We start from the raw sequence: 19,301 nt of genomic DNA on the forward strand, positions 1-19,301 counted from the left end.
AAAACCTTGAAGCACTTTCCACATAACTGTCAGCTGAAAAGTAGTTACTACTAGTCCCAGCTTACAAATAAGGAAACTAAAACCATTTAAAAGGCTTAACTATTTTGTCCAACCACTAACACAGAATATCAAACAGTATCATCATTTGTAAGACTTCTTAAAATTTCAGGTTCTGCCTGTAGATGGCTGCAGATTCGTCTAGGGTTGCTTCATTCCTCCTTTTAACAAATGCTTAAGTGCACAGTACGTTACTGTTAACAGCAGGTACCACAGGAGTTGTAGGAGTTCTCATTTATTTTAGAGATTAACCTTTTCTCACATATATGGTTTGCAAATATTTTCTCCCATTCTGTAGGTTACCTTTTCACCCTGATTGTCTTCTTCGCTGTGCAGAAGTTTTTTACCTTGATACAGTTGCACTTGTTTATTTTTGTTCTTGTTGCCTGTACTTTTGGTGTCCTAGTCATGGAATGACTGAATTCATGGAATTCATTGACATTACCAAGACCAATGTCACGAAGCTTGCATTTTGCAATCATTTGTGTTATTCTGAAAGAAATAATGAAACTGTCTTTCTGATTAGGAAAAATTTGTTATACCTTCCAGTAAATAGTAAGACAGTTTTCAAACTTTTCAGAGTGTCTTATGTCAGAAGGATGCTATTGTCTTTGCCAACTTTTCACCATGCTTCCCTGTAAAGTGGTCACATAATTTTGATGGTTTCATTGCTTCACTAGAGAAAAACATGTTAACAAAATGAGCATACAGTAACTGTTCATTTGTGGGCAAAGATATAAAAGCCAACTTGAAATATTCAATTGAATATTGGTACTTCTCTATAATTAATGAAGACTAAGTATATTCTTATAGACAAATTGCTAGGAATGCCACATTATAGGTGCAGACTCAAGTTGTGTTAGAGAACTTGAGTACTGACTACTCAAATACCATGAGTGCCATTCCTTTGATGATTTTCCAAAATGAAGACCCACTCTTGGTAAAGTTCTAACTAAAACCAAACTTAGTGATCCCTTGAGTTACATAATAGTTTATGTTCTCGGCAAATTTGGTGTTTAATGAAACCGTGCAAAAAATTTTGTGTTTACATGTACAAGAGAGTTAGAATCTAAGCTCAGATACTTAAAAGCAAGCTTTTTTCACTCAATGAATACTTAGCAGGACATTCAAAAGTTGACAGTGTGTGGGACTATGCAGCATTGTATCCAACCATATACATGCTAGGGTATCTAGCATCTCTGACACCTGACCACTAACTGACACCCTCACAGATTTCCAGAGTACCCTCTGAGTACCATAAGGCTTCAGTTGAAAACTACTCATGTCAAATGTCAGCCTCAAAGCTTGGCAAAGAGTGTTCTCTCACAGGAGCAACAGAAGACAGTAACATTTCTATTGTACGCTATTAGGATTCTAGATACGGTATTCTTTTACAAGAGGCCTCATAGTAAAAGTTTGTATGTGGTAAGAAATTCACGTGTGAACTACCTTTGTTCTTAAGCTTCAAAACATTTATAGACATACAGTGATCAAGGATGGTCATTGCTAGGTGGCAGAAATTCCCTTACCAATGAAAGCTACTTGCTGTCTAGTATCTAAAAAAATTAGTCTGTTTAAAAACTGTGATAATGTCACCTGGGACAGGTGCCTTGAAAAAAAAGTTTCCTTCTCCTTAAGACCCATGACAACCATTCTCTATTGCCACTAGGTCCATAACAAAGATCCAATCTCAACATGATTCACAGGAACAGGTACACACTGTGATCCAGGAGGACCTAGCTTGCACATCAAAATAATTGCAATGGGTGGGTTGTCATTCCCTCATACTTCAAAAATAAATCACAGTTTACAGATTTAATGTGAAAATGAAGCTGTAAAAATTTTAAAAGAGATTTTAAAATATAGTTACATAATAAGGGTAGGCCTTACTAAACATATAAGCAATGAGAGAGTCTATAAAAGTGAAAACTTTAATTTGAAAAAAAATGTAAAAAGACAAACTGGGGAAACTTTTACCAATGCTTATTAGAGTCTCACATAATATAACGAAGAGCGCTTATAAACCGATAGGCTTCCCTGATAGCTCAGTTGCTAAAGAATCTGCCTGCAATGCAGGAGATCTGGGTTTGACCCCTGGGTTGGTAAGATCTCCTGGAGAAGGGAAAGGCTATCCACTCCAATATACAGTATTGTATATACTGTATATTGTATATATATGCAATATATTATATATTGTATACAGTATTGTATATCCACTGTACAGTCCATGGGGTTGCAAAGAGTTGGACATGGCTGAGCGATTTTCATTCACAAACCAATAAGAAAGAGAAAAACCCCTCAATAGAAAAATAGACAACGGATAATAACATAATACACCAAAGAAACAATGCCATGGCTGAGAAGCTTATGAAAAAATATTTACACTAATTAGTCATAAAAATGCAAACGTGGACAAATACCGTATGTGTCCACTATATGAAGCACCTGGCGTGATCAACAGTGAAGAATCTGCCTGCAGTAGGGGAGACCTGGGTTTGATCCCCGAGGTGGGAAGATCCCCTGGAGGGAGGGCATGGTAACCCACTCCAGTATTCTTGCCTGGAGATTGCCCTGGACAGAGGAGCCTGGCGGGCCACAGTCCCTGAGGTCAGAAAGAGTCGGACACGACCGAGCGACTCGGCACAGCACAACAGCACAGCATGATCACATCCACAGAGACAGAAATAGAATGGCGGTTGACAGGGACCGAGGGGAGGCAGGGAGGGGAGTTGGTGTTGAGCGGGTGCAGAGTTTCAGTTCAGGATGACTGCAGCATTCAGGAGACGGCTAGTGACGGTTACCCGACGGTGTGAGTGAACTTAATGCCACAACACACTTTAAAATGGTTCAAATGGTAAACGGTATGTTAAGTAGATTTTATCGTAGTTGGAAAACAAACAAAAACGGACATTTACAATGAGGGGTTTTTTTTTAACCTATAAATTTTTCACATTTTAGGATTTTTAAAAATAATCCTAAAAATAATAATCATACCTAGTGTTATAAAATAATCATACCTAGTGTTACAAAGGTACAGAGAAAACACATAGTAATGCAATTCAGTAAAACAGTAAAAATCGAAAGTACTTGTCCTTCCACCTAGAAATCCCACTACTAGGAGTCCAGCCTAAAGGAAATAAAGATGAGCATAAAAATTTAGCTATTAGTTTGTTCATAACGGGAGTGTTTATTATTGTGGAACAATGAAGCTACTCCAGATAGCCAATAATAGAGTTGCACCAAATTAATTGTTCGTCTGTCTCATGAGATAATTGTACATTCATCAAAAAAAAAATGTAGAATTTTATTAACTGATATATGTGGTAAACTTCTGCTATTATGCCTTCCCAGAATCTATTCATCCCTTTTTCAGACAAGAGAACCCCAGTTTTCTTAGAAGGGAGCCTACTTCTCCTCTTGTTCCATGAAGTGGGTTGAGCACTAGCCAGCTTCAGGTAGCCTGAGGCTGAGGCCTGGTTGAAGCGGCATATTCCGTCTTCCAGCCTCAACGATGGGTTTAGAGCTGGGCTCCTGACCTATGCTGGGCCAGTATGTTTCAGTCCCAGGAATTTGTCCAAAATATTGGATAAGAGCATTTTTTTTCCTGCTGGAGTTGATGAAAAGGATAGCTTAGAGTCGTTGGGAAGAATTAAGTTTTTACCTGAATTAAGCCTACAGGAAAATAAGTAGTCGGGAGATGGCAAGGCTATAGCTCCCATGACGTCCTTTGACCCTAGATCCTAGCCGTCTGATTTCAGACTGCACCTGAACTTTTCACCCTTTGACTTAAGCCAGTTTGATTTTTTTTTTTTTTTACCTGACAACATCAGTAAAAAGTCAGGAAGTTAGAAAAGTATGTTGGAAAATTGTATATTTCCTCACTTTCACAAAACATTTTCACAGACAAGTGTTTTAATGGACAATGTAATGATGCAGGCAATTATCTGTGGATCAGGGGATTGTCCCTGCTTTTTATTCTTCTTTAATGTCTGAAGAAAAGCTTTTCTCTTTCTATAAAATTAGAAGGCTTTCTATGAGTGTCCTCTTTGACTCCATCATGCCAGCATTATAATTTAGATTTAAAATATATACAGGGGCCTATCTTTAGCCAAATATCTATCATCTGAGTCTCTGCTGATACAAGGTTGAATATGGGGACACACTCATTGCTTCTGGGATGCCACTGTCCCTTCTCAGTGGATGGAGGTGGGAACATACGTGTGAACACACATCTACACACATCTACGTGCATGTGTTGTGCATAGACGCTAGAGTTTGCTGGTCCTAGGAGAAGGGAATGGGACCCCACTCCAGTACTCTTGCCTGGAAAATCCTATGGGCGGAGGAGCCTGGTGGGCTGCAGTCCGTGGGCTCATGAAGAGTCGGACACGACTGAGCGACTTCCCTTTCAGTTTCATGCACTGGAGAAGGAAATGGCAACCCACTCCAGTGCTCTTGCCTGGAGAATCCCAGGGACGGGGGAGCCTGGTGGGCTGCCGTCTATGGGGTCGCACAGAGTCGGACACGACTGAAGCGACGTAGCAGCAGCAGCAGCAGTCCATCACTGCAGTGTTTATTCCAGCCTTCCACCTCTCCGGATATGTATCTCCCTTCTCCTGTGGTAGAAACCTGGCTCTTTTTATTTGCAATCTATTTACTTACCTGTTCAAGCCCCGTTGTTATTGTTTAATCACTAAGTTGTGTCCAACTCTTTTGCAACCCCATGGACTGTAGCCCACCAGCTCCTCTGTCCACAGGATTTCCCAGGCAAGAGTACTGGAGTGAGGTTGCCATTTCCTTCTTCAAAAGCCCCACATATAGAATCAAAGCTCCCAACTCTGTGGGCCCTCTCCTTTACTTGGGGCCATCCAGGTTCTCCCCAGTCCTGATCGTGGTATTGCTGCCTCACTCCAGCTGCACTGGCTGACTCCTCTAGTGAAATATTCCTAGGCAGAGTAAGTTGATAGGCTGATACTAACATGTTGGGAAACCATTCATTTATTCAACAAGTAATTGTTGAGTACTTACCCTATGCCAGGCATTTCTTCTTTTTTCAGCAGGTGGGGATAGTAGAAGTGGGGGAAAAAATTCTGGATATAGTTTGGAAGTAGAACCAGTAGGGTTTGCTAGTAGGCTGGAAGTGGGTGAGAGACGAGGACTTAAGGATAACTCCAAAGTTTTTCCCTGAACAACTAGCAAAATGAAGTTGTCATTAACGGAAATGAGAGAGCAGCATATCAGGAGCTCAGTTTTGGGTGAGAGAGATATATGCTCCATCTGCATTTAGGTGGTAATTCAAGTCATGAGAAAGGATGAGACCACCCAGGGAGTGAGCGGAGACAGAGTAGGACGAGGTTCAGGAACTAAACCGTGATGGATTCCCAGCATTAGAGGTTAGATGAGCAGGACCTAGCAAACCCAACTGAGAAGGAATGGCTAGAAATCAGAGACTAACCAGGTAGGTGTGTTATCCTGGAATGCTGATTCAGAGATCAGGAACGGATTCCCTGTAACACATGCTGCTGATCATTCGAATAAAACCAGGGCTGAAAAATGACTATTTGATTTTGGGGTGTGGATGTCAGTGGTAATTTTGAGATGGGCAGTTTCAGTGGAGTGGCAGGGGCAAAATCCTGCTGGAGCAGATTCAAAAGAGAATAGCAGAGATGAAATTGGAGAGAGTAGGAATTGTTTCAAGAATTTTTTTTTCTATTGTAAATACATGGAAAGAAATGAGGCAATAGCTGCAAGGGGCATGTGAATTTAAAAGAAATCGTTCCCGCTCCACAAACCCACCACCACCACCAAAATGCAACAAAGAATAGCATATATATGCATATGCCCATGGAAATGATCCTGTAGAGGGGAAAAACTGATGTTAGAAAAGAGGGAAGAGAGACAGTTTGAGGAAGGAAGCTGGAAGTGTTTAATTTGGGGTTGAGGGAGATACGGGACAGCTAGTGAACTGAATATTCAGGGAGCTTACTGGAGTTTTGCCAGACCCAGGGTTAAGGGTTAGAAAAATGAAGTAAAGACTGAAGAGATGTGATTGGTCGAGAGAGGATGGGGATTGGGAGGGGAGAAGTTAATGGGAAGATCGCAAAGTTGAGGAGCAGGCCAAGGGAAGTCAGCGAGAGTGAATGAAGTGATCAGCTGTGGTAAGAGACCAGGATAGTGGTACTGAAGGTTCCAAAGATGAAGCAACTTCCAGAGAAGACAAGGTTCCAAGTGTCTCTGTTAAGGCTGAGTGAAATAAAGTTGCTCCATGTGAATACTGAACATTGAACCAAAAGTCATGTGCTAGTGTGATGGGTGTGTAGGAGTGACCAGGGAGGCTGACAGGCAGCTGAGTCAAGGACGGGTGGTAGGGCTGGATGCTGAGCATGGAAGGCAAGAGGGCCCTCTTATATTGTAGACCATCCTCTAGGGTAGTGAGTTTCCTGTTTCTGTATGTTTTAAGAAAACACTGGTGTCTCTTAAGGGTTTTAAAAGAGAACTTTTGAATTTAGGTTCATTTGTAGGAGACTATCCCATGGGGAAAGGAGCTGGCAGGCTGCAGTCCATGGGGGTCACAAGAGAGTTGTTCCATTCTGAAGGAGATCAGCCCTGGGATTTCTTTGGAGGGAATGATGCTAAAGCTGAAGCTCCAGGACTTTGGCCACCTCATGCGAAGAGTTGACTCATTGGAAAAGACTCTGATGCTGGAAGGGATTGGGGGCAGGAGGAGAAGGGGACGACAGAGGATGAGATGGCTGGATGGCATCACTGACTCGATGGACATGAGTCTGAGTGAACTCTGGGAGTTGGCGATGGACAGGGAGGCCTGGCGTGCTGCGATTCATGGGGTCGCAAAGAGTCGGACATGGCTGAGCGACTGAACTGAACTGGCAACTAAACAACAAAAGAATTTTAAACCCTAGAAGTATGATACTATGATAATTCTTTGAGTTATGCCTCTAGAAAATTTGTTTTCTATATACATTAGAATTCTATTTTTTTCCTATAAAAACTATTTTCTCAAGAGAGTGAAGTTTATCCTGCTTAGGATCGCCTGCACATCTGGTACTTATTTGCAGGCATATAAATAAATTAATAGATTCAATGACATATTGCAAATTTCACATTGATGTGTAAAATGTATTTAGCACCATTGAACATCAATAGTGACTTGCTTTGTAGTTGGGTCTTATCAGATAATAAACATCCTCTGACTGCAATCAGTTTTTCTCCAAGTGGGTAATCCATAATAGTAGGAAATTTAAAAAAAAAAAAACCTCCAGCCTGGTCTTGATCACCCCCTGAAATTGTCAGTGAGAAATAGATCACTTAGTACCAGCTGAATTTAATAAGTTTATTCAGTGTAAGTAAAAGAAGCAATAATTTAAGTCAACTGCAAAAAAAAAAAAAAAAAAAAAGAATGTCAAATAGAAATTCTTTCTGGACTATCCAGTGCTTGTGGTTTATGTCTGCCTCCCCTAGAGAAATAACAATACCCAAACACACTTGAAATACATATAGAAGCTTTAAAAGCTTACAGCTTATTTCTTTTATTCAGTACACACTATTTCCTTCCCTTGAGTAATTTTTCCTGCCCCCCTCCACCTCCCCAGGGAATTTCATAAAGATAAGCACAAAGCCTTATAGACATTTGCTTAAAAATTTTTATTAACTGAGAACATCACATTGTTTCACAGTAAAATGATTTTATCCTCCAAATGATTACAAAGCTTTTTTTCATTAAAAAGATTTAGGTTATCTATATTAAATTGCACATTATAAAAAAAATCAATTATAAATTATACTCTTTAAAAAGAAACACAAAATTTTTTAAAAGGCAATTACTGAAACACTGCACACTGATCAAACCCAGCATAATCATTTCACGTAAGTGACCTATATTTAAACAACTACTGTGCCAAAAATGGCATCCTGTGTAGACAGAGCAGAGTGACTCTGCAGCATGCACTCGGAATAATCTGGTTTTGATGTCTAAGGTCAAACATGTTTTCCTAACTTTGAAAATATGCAAAATAATTTAAAAATTAGTTTTCAGTTAAACATTAAAACAAGTTGACAAAAAAAAGTGCCTATCAGGAGATACTTAAAATATCCAAGCTCTCTCTCAGTAATACTGCAGGGTTTAGTCTGTCATAGCTGTAACTTTCAAGCTAAAATAAACTTGCAGGAGAACAGAATGACAAAATGCAGATTTATCAAGCATTGGGCAATGTCTTAATAATGTTTTAGTTCTGAAACCACAATATTATAACAGTTACATGAGAAGTTATTACTAAGGGGGTGTTTCTTCTCACTCCACTGTAGCCTTTCTTTTTTAGCTGGTTTATAGTGTTGTGCTGGTTTCTGCTCTACAGCACAGTGAATCAGTTATACACATACATAAATACATCCTGTTTAGACTTCTCCCATATAGGTCGTTACAGTATTGAGTAGAGTCCCCTGTGCTATCAGTAGGTCCTGTTGTACATAATAGTATGTATATGTCAATCCCAGTCTCCTCCCTCTGTAACTTCCGGTCAACAGGCCCCATTCTCTTACATTCAAATCATGTTAACAGTAGAATGGAATTATCATTAGTTAACAGTGAATCCAGTATATTCTAGTGGATTCTAAATGTTTGGTTTTGCTAATTAGAAAAACGATAGTATTTTTCTAACTTATATTTGTAATAGCGTCACAAAAATAGAGTTAAGGCAACATCTATAAAGACAGCAAGGTTAAATACAAATCTGTGGTCCCCACTTCCTCTGAATCCTACTCACAGGTACGTTAGGGACTCGGAGACCTGCAAGGAATCTGGGGTAGAGTTCTGGTGCGTGTCACACAGTCAGCCAGGACCATGATGCTCAGACCCAATCACAGGTCTGATTTGCTGACTCTGACCCAGACACAGTTGTTTCTAATCTAATTTCTCTATGTTAAATCTGAAAGATGGACAATGATACTTTATGTCGGGTTTCATTTTGTTTTAAGTAACTCATTGTCCAGGTTTTAAGATTGATGGCTCCCAAAACTCTAAGCCCAAAAAAACAGCTTAAATTATCTCCTTAAGCCCAACAGAAAGCTATTTTGTGTGTATGTGTGTATATAGTACATACACACACGCATATATATATAACTATATATATAATAAAATATGACTTTTTTTTCACATAAGAGTTACAGAATACTTTGAATAGCTAACTTCATGCTAGCAACATTGCCCAGGGACTTTTTCTTTAGTCATTATCTTTGGGGGCTGTGTTCATCATTAAGTTTTCATTTGGTGATCATTTTTTTGAGTTTTGTACCCTAATGCCTTCTGTATTAACAAAAATTACATATTTTTTAGTAGACTTGAACTCAATAATTCCTTTATTAGGAGGGGTTTTCCCTCAGATATATCTACAAAATGTAACATGCATAATACTGCCAGACATATATGTTTCCTATTGAATTATATATATTTAAAAAGAAAAAAATTATTTTGCAAAGAACATGAAATTTAGCACCAATCCTGATCTAATCTTTCTCTGGTAGGAAAAAAAAGGCACCAAATACAGTCAGTTCATAGGCTGCGGTGAGAATACAGCACTTGATAACAAACCCTGGGTCTCCTAGGCTGCGGTGAGAATACAGCACTCAGTAAGAAACCCTGGGCCTCATAGGCTGGGGTGAAAATACAGCAGTCTGGATAACAAACCCTGGGTCCCTGAAATAATATTCCAGTATAGACTAAATTACGACAGATATGTTGACCTACCACTGTCTTGCATTGTAGAACCTCCTATAGAAGATTACATTTGGTGAAGATAACAGAAAAGGTTTATGTGTTTACACACATATTTAACAGATTCACTCTTAATAACCAACAGATACTGAAAATATTATCTGGTATTGATTTCTAAATGTTGTTTTGTGTACATAGTGATATCACATGCATGCTTAGTGACATTCAACTCCAAAATACTCTTCTTATAGGCCACCATACTGAAAGGCGAGAAACCTCTTTCATTAGATTGGGAACTTGTGGATTAACCCCTATACTATCGCTACACTCAGTGGTAGCATTTTCAAAAACTCCAGTAAGATGAAAGCTCACTGCCACAGTCCCTGATCCACTTGGAAAGGAGTGTTTCTTACAGGAGTTTAACATGGAGGCTCTAAGGCTAAGGCACAAGCATACAATCTGTTGTCAGTGATCATCCATCTTCCTGCCAAAGAAAACATGAAAACAGGACCTCGTCGTCAAGCTGCCGGTGTAATTTGTACAAGCCATTCATGACGCGTTTTAGCAACTGTTCATTATGGTATATAGGTTATAAGGTTCATCTCTTTTTTTTTTTTCCTTTTTCAGATTATCCACAGGCCATATTAGTTAATATTCCATTTTTTTTCCTTTTAAATACTATTTATAGGAACAAAACACATTTTGTTTTACTGGTATTTCAACCCCCTTTAACAGCCTACACTCCCTTGCCTTTTAGTCTCCAGAATCACCATTCAATCACTGATTATGCAGGAACTGATTACGCTGGGTTTTTAGGTAGACCCCAAAGGCTGAGGTAGGCGGGCTGCCGTGACAAAGCTGAGTGTCATGACCCAGCACTTGAGAAGGTCTCATTTCATTCTCACGGTCTTTCCAGCATACTAATAAAAAACAGAAACCTTGTTTCATAAATGAGGTAGCCTCCTATTTTATATCTGTCAAAAAAAAATAGTACCATGGGAAATTTCCTTGAATGTATAGAGGCCAAGGTAATTAATGTTTATGTTTTAAAATTATTAATTTTTAAAGCTAAAGTAGGCTACTGTATCCCAAATATCAAGGTTTGAGTGATTCAGAGGTGTGGCAATGAATTGTTTCATGGGTCCTAAGCAGTCATCTGATAAAAATCCCTGTTTATGGTAGTTTGGTAATAATGAGTCTTATGTTGTGTGCAGGCTTCACAGTTAGCTATGGGGATTTGGCCCTTTATTCTTGAAAATTGTAGCCTATCACTTGCAGTGTATTTTTGAAACAAAGCATGAGTCTCTGTCAACAAGTAAAGTGGTGAAACCTGGCTGCGACTGTCACACACTCAGTGAGCCTGGAAGCGTCTGTTGCTGCTGTCTACCTTGTTATTTGCTCCCTCCTTGCAGCAACAATGAGGTTTTCAGTTTGAAAACTTGTGAATAGTTTTTAATATGTATTTAAATTATTCACATATTTTTTAATTTTAGAGCTAATTTGCTCATACTTTACATCCATATCTCTAGACGCTGGGAACTTACTCTTAATACCATTCACCGTAAATTGTAACCCAGGCCTAAAGCAGATTCATGAGAGACTGCATCCCAGAGGCCTACTAGATTCCCAGGCATCCTCCAGGGTATGTTCTCAGGGCTACAATTTAGCAAAACTTTAATGGAATATGAAAATCAAAGTTAAAAAAAGTATGCTCTGAAAATATGTTAAGAACTTAACATACTTTCCTCTCAAAGCATTTACCTGAAATATTTAAAGTTTTATATGTTAACACAAAAGTTGACAATTATATGAGACTTCTGACTCCCCAACCCATTATAATTTTTTTTCCAGTGTACCATTAGAACTCTAAGTTGAAAACTGAGAGCAAGCCATTCTTTAGGTTACACAAAATTGGATGGGGTTCCACCCTCTGAAATCACCAGGACCAGTAAGTACTGCAACTAAGCAACCAGTGGAACTAAGCAAGGATAGTCACTGACTCTTCAGCAGGTTTTTGAAGGATGCAGGGAAGAAAGGGCAAAAGAATGATAAAGACAGTATAAAAAGAGGCATGAAAGGGCATGAAAGTTTGCCACCAGGAAGTCTTCAGTCCCACCCATGCTATAGGGTGCCTACCTCTATCTCTTAACACATTTTCTGTTCAGCCTTATTTATCATCAGGTTATCTGAACATGGGACAGCTTACAAATAACAGTGGCATGAATTTAAATGTTAAGTGCAGTTAAAGGAGTATAATTACCAGAAGTAAACATATGTTTACAACTAAGTGTCCATTTACTTTAAAAGTGTGGGAAGTTGAAGCTGATGGCATTTTTCCCCCATACTTGGACAGAGTCCATGGGATCATCTGCAAACATGTATAAACAGATAACGTCCGATCGTGAAATACAAATGAAGTCTTATTTCTATTTATGAACAGAATCTGAAGCTCAGTGCAAGCACTGTGCAGTTTTCAGGAGAAATTACAGGTCTTGTGGTAGGGCTGTAGACTAAGCATCGCAACTGTGACCAAAGAGATAAATTTTGAAAATAGTATCAGTAATCTGGGTGGCTCATTATTACTGACATGCACGCACCCCAGAAACAGGCACTGCAGTAACCTTGACCGGAAGTTTCTGGAGGCTCCGTGGGCGTCCTGTTACAGTGACATCCCATCCGGACTGTGTGTGAAGCAGAATGATTGCTCCCCTTCTTTTATGCTGTTGGCCTCAAATGCCAGAACCTTTTTTAAATTTGAGAATTTGCTGAGTTCTTTAAAGATTTTATCTATTCTTTTAAAAAAGTGTCTTGGATTCAACAACAACAACAACAACAAAATGGATGTCCATCAGGTCACTTTACTGCAATTAAGTAACAGTCTTTAGAAATTAGGCCTTAGTTTGAAAGATTAAAGTAACATTCCTTGGCCTAAAACAGATCTTTGTGAATACTGGTATTTTTTTCTTAGGTTGTATATTTTAGACTTTTAGAACTTTTTGTACCAAACAACATATTACTAAATATGCATTTTATGTAATTTAGCATCTTATCTTCTATACTTTTAACTTTATATTATTACAGCACAACACTCTCTGTTAGAGTCTATTTTAGTAGAGCCTTCTCAGTGTTATAGATCCTGTTTGATTCGTTCCATTAGACTGAAGCTATATATGTGTAATATTATACACAAACACAATAGTCTGAGACCTAAGTTATATTTGTCATGTTGCTCTTTTACTATGGAAAATAAACAAGATCAAGTCTGAGTTTCAGATAATTACTTTTTCCCCCTAATATCAGCCAAATAATGAAAGGAAAAACATTCTGAAGGTCTTTACAGACTAAGTTTTTCAGATCTATTCTTTCTGTAAAATCACAGGGTAGTCAGGAGTTTGTGCTGAAACTGTAGAAAAAAATAAGTATTTTATAGCGGCAGGTTTGATGATTATTCATAGCTTTTGTATATGAAATGCAGAAGTATTGGAAGTAGTAAGTTGCAGCTTTGTGTTTGGTGTAGTAAGTTGCTGAATGTCTCTAAGATCAAAATTGTTTAAAGCTCTATTATAAATAAATTACATATTTAGTGTTTATACTGAACCTTCAAGGCTGCAGATGAGAAAGCTGATACTGAAGAAGTTACTGGGTTTTCTAGTTGTTTACTTATCAGCCTCACTTTGCTCTTCCTCCTGAGTGCCCTCCTCCCCCACCAACAACTACACACCCATTTGTCTTACTGGCATCTCCATCCTCAGCTTGAGACAGGAGGGGAAGGACTTTACCCTTCACAAACGATCCAAGCTGAAAAGAAAAGTAGGGAGATTGCATTTCTCTCAGCACAAAGAATTTAAGAACAGGTTGATCCTGAAGGGGCTTTATAAAAAAGATGGCCTCTTCCTAGGTTAGCAAGCCACATTTGAGGAGGATCTAATATACGTATGTATTGGGGCTTTAAATATGAGTTTGTGCATTATTAATTTTTAAGGACCTAAATACGAAACAAACGTACTAAAATATAATTTCAGTATGAGGGACCCATTCCTGTTTTTTTCTTTTAGTGGAGTTTAGGTCATGTCATGACTTTGGTTTTAACTTTAAATCTTTAAAACTTTAATTGCTTTCTTATATTTATATATAAATAGAAAAAATACAGGCAGTGTTAAAGGGGAACACACTAGGACAAATATATATGAATGCAAATTTTTGCCAGAAAGTTTTACCAACTTGAGCAATTCTTTCTAGCAGAAATAGATATTTTCTTCCTAAAGACTTTTTTTTCCCATTTATGCCTAAAACTGCAACTTGATAATATGCTTGTTTAAATATCAGGTCCTAGTGAAACAAATTCAGAAGTCAGAAAAATTCTAAGCTAAAATTGCTAGAATATCTTTCAGCCATTCTATTTTACTGTTACATCTTAAACAGTTCAGAAATCTGAGGTGTTTCTGGCAACTTGAGTAAAACACACTGCAAATCCAAAGGGAGAAAATGTAAATGGAAGAAATGTCTGATTTCTGAACTGTTTTGCCCTTATGAACAGTATCCTGTTCATCTCACATATTGATTCTGAATATCTTGTGAGCACCTGCTCCAAGAAGGTCCCTTGACACTGGAGCAAGTCAGAATAACTTACTTTCATAGCTTATTTAACAGCAGGCAATCAATTTTTACACTGGCTTGAAATCTGTGTCGATCTGATATTATCTAGAATCCAGGCTTAAATTTTGTAAGAAGTTTCCAAATAGCAGAAGAAATTAAAACAGAGATACCAAAACCAAACACACCAATGTGAGACAACAAATAATATTTCCAGTCCTAATCAAACCGCAACCCTTTCAGTATAGCTTGAGGTACTTTTAAGTATTTGTACAAGCTAAATAGCATTCACAGTTTCGGAAGCTGCTTTTTTACTGAGCTTCATATTCTCATGATAGTTGACTTTCAGACAGGTTTTCTTGTACATGAAAACATTCTGAGTCTCTGCCCTCAGACTCACGGAAATAGCGGACAGCTAGCTGTTCACTGCCAGCGAATGGTTCTTGTAGTAATGAGGGTTCTACTTCCCAATTATTGTGCTACTAGGATGTGATTAAAAAAATAACGAATTTGCAATTCATATATAAAAGGAAAACTTGCATCAGTTTCTGAAAGCAAGTCCAGTCTGGTGGAGGTATATGAGACATTAAATAACAGAGTCAGATTCCTTCTTAAAGATTGCAGATGAGCTTGACAGAGAGTTCTGGTTCGCCAGCATTTTCTCCATCTTTTCTCCTCCAGTGGTTTTAGTGACCTCTCTTTGCTTCTTACTGTGGACCCATGGGATAAAACAAAGGACAGCACCTCCAATAAGGGGAGGGATTCCAGCGAGGTAGAATGCCACATTATAGGAGCCCAGCTTGTCACGGAGTAACCCTGGGAAGAGAAAAAACTGTCACCGAGAGAGAACAAGTATGACCGTTGGGGTCTTAGATTAGCCATACTACTGCCAACCTAGTATCTTCATCCCAGCAGGCTAATGCAGACACCTCAGAGAGCAGACATTTTTAAGGGAATGGGTCTGAAAGATACACCTTTTCCGATAGGAGGAAAGAAAAGATGTCATTTCTTTAATCTTGTTGCAAATCTGTGACAGGCTTCTAGGTTTTCCTACCAAGATGTTACATGGACAGAACACGTGCAGTCAAGCTTTGGCTTTCTCAAAACCCTGCAGAGGCCATCTGGGTATTCTGACACATGGTGTTAAGGTTCTGTTTCGTTTCGGCTGAAGGTGGACGGTCCACCAAGCTGAAACCTCTGTCATATGCACAGGCTTCAAAATGTTCACATTTTCAGACTTTTCTTGGGCCTGTTTATGAAATAACATGAAGTTACTTAAAATTATAATCCAAAATCATGAAAAATTATAAATCTAAGAGGATGAAAAAGTTACACTGTTAAATACATTTTGGAAAGATACTAAGGTTTGCCAGCACCTGAGGGGAAAATGTAAGAATACAGATGTGGTATTCTAATAGAGCCTAGGGCTGTGCTTCTGAAAACTGTCAGAGTACTCCTTATTTCTATTTTGCTAACAAAATCCAGATTTTAAAAGTTATCTTAGTGCTTCAGACTTTTACTGTACAACCTAAGTGACCAGAAATGTTCCAGAACACATTATAAGGAGTATCTGACTCTGCTAAATAAACAGCTGAGGATTTGTTCAGGTAAATACCAACACATTGGGAGAAAAAAAAAAAAAGTGTACAGTAATTCCAAACAGAAACCTAAAACATACAGTGTATCTATGTATATGCATTTCCTATCTGAATGAGACTATTCCATGTATAACTGAACCTTGCATCCTTATGAACACAGACTACGTTAGGCTGTCATACTGTAATCCCTAGAACCTCCTGGTGTTTCTCTGCCCACTTTGGGAATTTCCTGTTACCCCCTTCATTCTTGATCTGTTATAGTCACTTCCAGTGGCAAACAGAAACACCACTTCTACTAAAGTGCCTCCTATAACTTGCTGTGGACTTGGAAACCCTAACTAAGCATGTAAGATGTAAAAACAGGTTGTTAACTGGGAGAGAGGGGAAGGACTGCAGGGTTCTCCTTCAAGGAGACTGTGATTTTTAGAACTGATATTTCACTTTGTCTGCTCAGTAGTGGTTCTGCTTGCTTGATTCATGACTAGGTTCCCAAATTTGCTGATATGTGTGGTTCTGAATCTGAGAATGAACTGAAGTGAACTTTCACTGAGCCACTCACATACAAGACAGATGCTAGTACATACATTTAAATTTCATAATATTTATATCAAATCTTATAATTTATAGTAGTACCCAGTTAGTATTGAACATGAGACAACTTTATACTATCATTCAGATTTCTAAAGGTAAAATTCACATAACATTAAATTAACCATTTTAGTGGCATCTGGTATATTTACAACATTGTACAACCACCACTCTCTCTCTAGTTCAAAAATACTTTCATCACACCAGAAGTCCACACCCAATATGCAGTTACTCCCTAATCCCCCTTCCCGCCATCCCCTCCCATCTGTTTTGCCTCTGAATTTATTCTGGCCATTTCACATAAATGGAATAACACGTGACCTTTTGTATCTGGCTTCTTTCACACGTAGCATAAGGTTTGAGGTTCATCTACCTGGTGGTGCGTACCAGTACGATACTTCGTCCCTGTCTGTGGCTGAAGAACCCCATTGTATGGATAGAGCACGTTTTGCTTACCCATTCATCTACTGACAGACATTTGGGTTCTCCTGTTAAGTGTTACTTTTCATTTAACTATTTCTCAGGGAGGACTATGATCTCTTACACAATTCATACATATTTAGAAATCTTTCAGAATCTTCACCTCTTGATAGAAAGAAATCACATTTCCTATTCCTCCAAAACACTTACTAACATAGGAACTCTTAAGTCTTCAAGTCTAGAAGCTAACTGCTATACATTTCAGCGGGTGTTTAAGATATCAATAAGAGTAAGAGGACTCATCAGCAGATTTTTCCAACATGCCATCTGCTGGTCTTGGTAAAAACGTTATAGATAAGGCATATACAAGAGCAAGACACCAAAAACCAATAAATCATTATATATTTAACATGTGAGACTCAGGACCGACAGTAGACAATGCTAGGACAATGTTATTTACCTGCGATGGGTGGGCCCACAGTCATGGGTATAGACATGAATCCGAGCAGAAATCCAATTGCTTGGGAGACGTCCTGGGCACCAACCAACTCAAAGGCAATGGGGGCCATAATGGAAATGAAGCATCCATCGAAGAGACCCATGATGAGGCAGACAGCAATGAGGCCCCCAAAGACTCTGCACAGGGGGATCATCATGGACATCAGACCGATGAAGAGAAAGGACAGGACCTGGGACAGGCACACAGTGTCAGCGCTGCGCTCGGAACGAGGCAGCATCACAGTTACTGCGCGACATGCGTAGGGCTTTTAAGCGGTTACCGGTTAGTCACCTCCCCAGCCCACTTCGCCTTGATTTTACATACATAATCGACTCCCACAGTCATCTTCCCTGAATTCCCCTCACACTTTCTCAGTATTTCCATTAAGGTATAAGAAAAAAGTAAGGGTTTTTATATACTTACTTTCCTTTCCCAGCGGTGAGCTCTGAGATCAGAATCTGTACAAAAGTCATCTTTGGCCCTACATATAATGTTTAAGGATCTTGTACCTGGTCAGTGCTCATTATGTATTTGTTCTTTGAATATCAGCTCAAATTCACTCATCCAACGTATGATTTAGAAATTTTACCTTTGAAATTATTTGCATTTTACTGGCGTCAGTCCTCTGCACAATGAAAATATGCCAGCCAGACCTATCCTTCACCTCACAGAGCTTCCAGTTTGTTAGAATGACTAATAGAATCAAACATTGGATTTTCCCTGCCTGTGGGCAGCTCCTGTGCTCTGTTCTATGTACTGTGCTATGTGAATAAACCTGGTTCATACCCTTGGGTTATGAAGAGGTGACTATGTAAATAAGTACACAAGAAGTATTCTAGATGTTCCAGTTGTATATTCAAAGCATGGTGGGTACAAAAAAGGAAGGAGTGGACAATTCAATTTTTTAGGCAAATAACTAATTAAAATTGTATCATTCACTCATTAGCTGGAATAGATGTTTTAAAAAGAATCAGCTTTTTTAAAGTATGCATATAACAGAAACTATCATTTATTAAATGCTTATGAAATGCAGGCATTGTTCTAAGGACTTTAGCTGGTGACTTTATGAGGTGAGCCCTAATATTTTCCCCATTTTACAGGTGAAGCGAGTGATGCTGGGAGGTTTAGTAACCCCGGGTGGAGCCAGCCTGGAAGCCATGGCCTGCCTGGGCAGTAAGTAGCAGGGGAATGGAACAGTCCCTAGAGGGCTCCCTCTGATGACGGCGGGGCAGGGAAGGAAGGGAGAGGCCCCAGAGAGCAGCGCTCTGGACCTCCACCTTCATCTGCTCTGTTTGCTCAGGGCTCACTGGGGGACACCAAGCTTGGCAGGGCCTCGGGGCAGCCCCCACCACCGCAGTGCACAGCAGGATCACCTGAAGACAAGGGACCCCCAATGGTGGTTTTCACAAGCTCCCCAGGTGACTCTGACACACGTCATCCACTGACCCCACAATCAGAAACGTTCTTGAAGACTTCAAACTCCATGCTGGGACTTCTCTGGCGCTCTAGTGGTTAAGGCGCTGTGCTCCCGATGCAGGGGACACAGGTTTGATTCCTGGTCAGGGGATTACGATCCCACATGCCACTCAGTGAGGCCAGGGGAAAAAAAAATCCAAGTTGGTTTCTTTTCTGACACCACTGTATTATATAGCTGAGTAAATATGGCTTTATGGTAGAATTAGTTTAAGACTCAGGGTTGGCTATTTGAAAAAGAAGTCTGGCACTTCACATTTTTTCCTAAAGAACTTGATCTCCACATTCTGATTGTTTATGCTCTACTTAAACATCTTTTCCTCACATCTAATTTCCATTAAAGTGG

At 39.2% G+C, this 19,301-nt stretch overlaps 2 protein-coding genes across 5 annotated transcripts in view; one reads left to right on the forward strand and one right to left on the reverse strand.

The window, feature by feature from the left end:
* The window catches only part of LOC108636724, a 36,332-nt gene that overhangs the window by 5,588 nt on the left and 11,443 nt on the right, over nt 1–19,301 (forward strand). Inside the window, exon 2 of one of the 4 annotated variants that reach the window (XM_018053067.1) lies at nt 18,583–18,655. The exons of the other annotated variants lie outside the window; for them this stretch is intronic. The gene's annotated coding sequence lies outside the window, so the exon portion shown is untranslated. The remainder of the gene's footprint in view (nt 1–18,582; nt 18,656–19,301) is intronic. 4 annotated transcript variants of the gene reach the window in all.
* SLC16A10 (solute carrier family 16 member 10) overlaps nt 9,042–19,301 on the reverse strand; it is a 117,477-nt gene continuing 107,217 nt past the window's right edge. Inside the window, exons 5-6 of the mRNA XM_005684569.3 lie at nt 17,444–17,672; nt 9,042–15,193 (exon numbers count right to left, since the gene is read on the reverse strand). Coding sequence (XP_005684626.2) covers nt 14,964–15,193; nt 17,444–17,672 — 459 coding nt within the window. The 3' untranslated portion in view covers nt 9,042–14,963. The remainder of the gene's footprint in view (nt 15,194–17,443; nt 17,673–19,301) is intronic.

This window comes from Capra hircus, chromosome 9 (assembly GCF_001704415.2).
Source record: "Capra hircus breed San Clemente chromosome 9, ASM170441v1, whole genome shotgun sequence".
In the NCBI taxonomy this organism is placed as follows: domain Eukaryota; kingdom Metazoa; phylum Chordata; class Mammalia; order Artiodactyla; family Bovidae; genus Capra; species Capra hircus.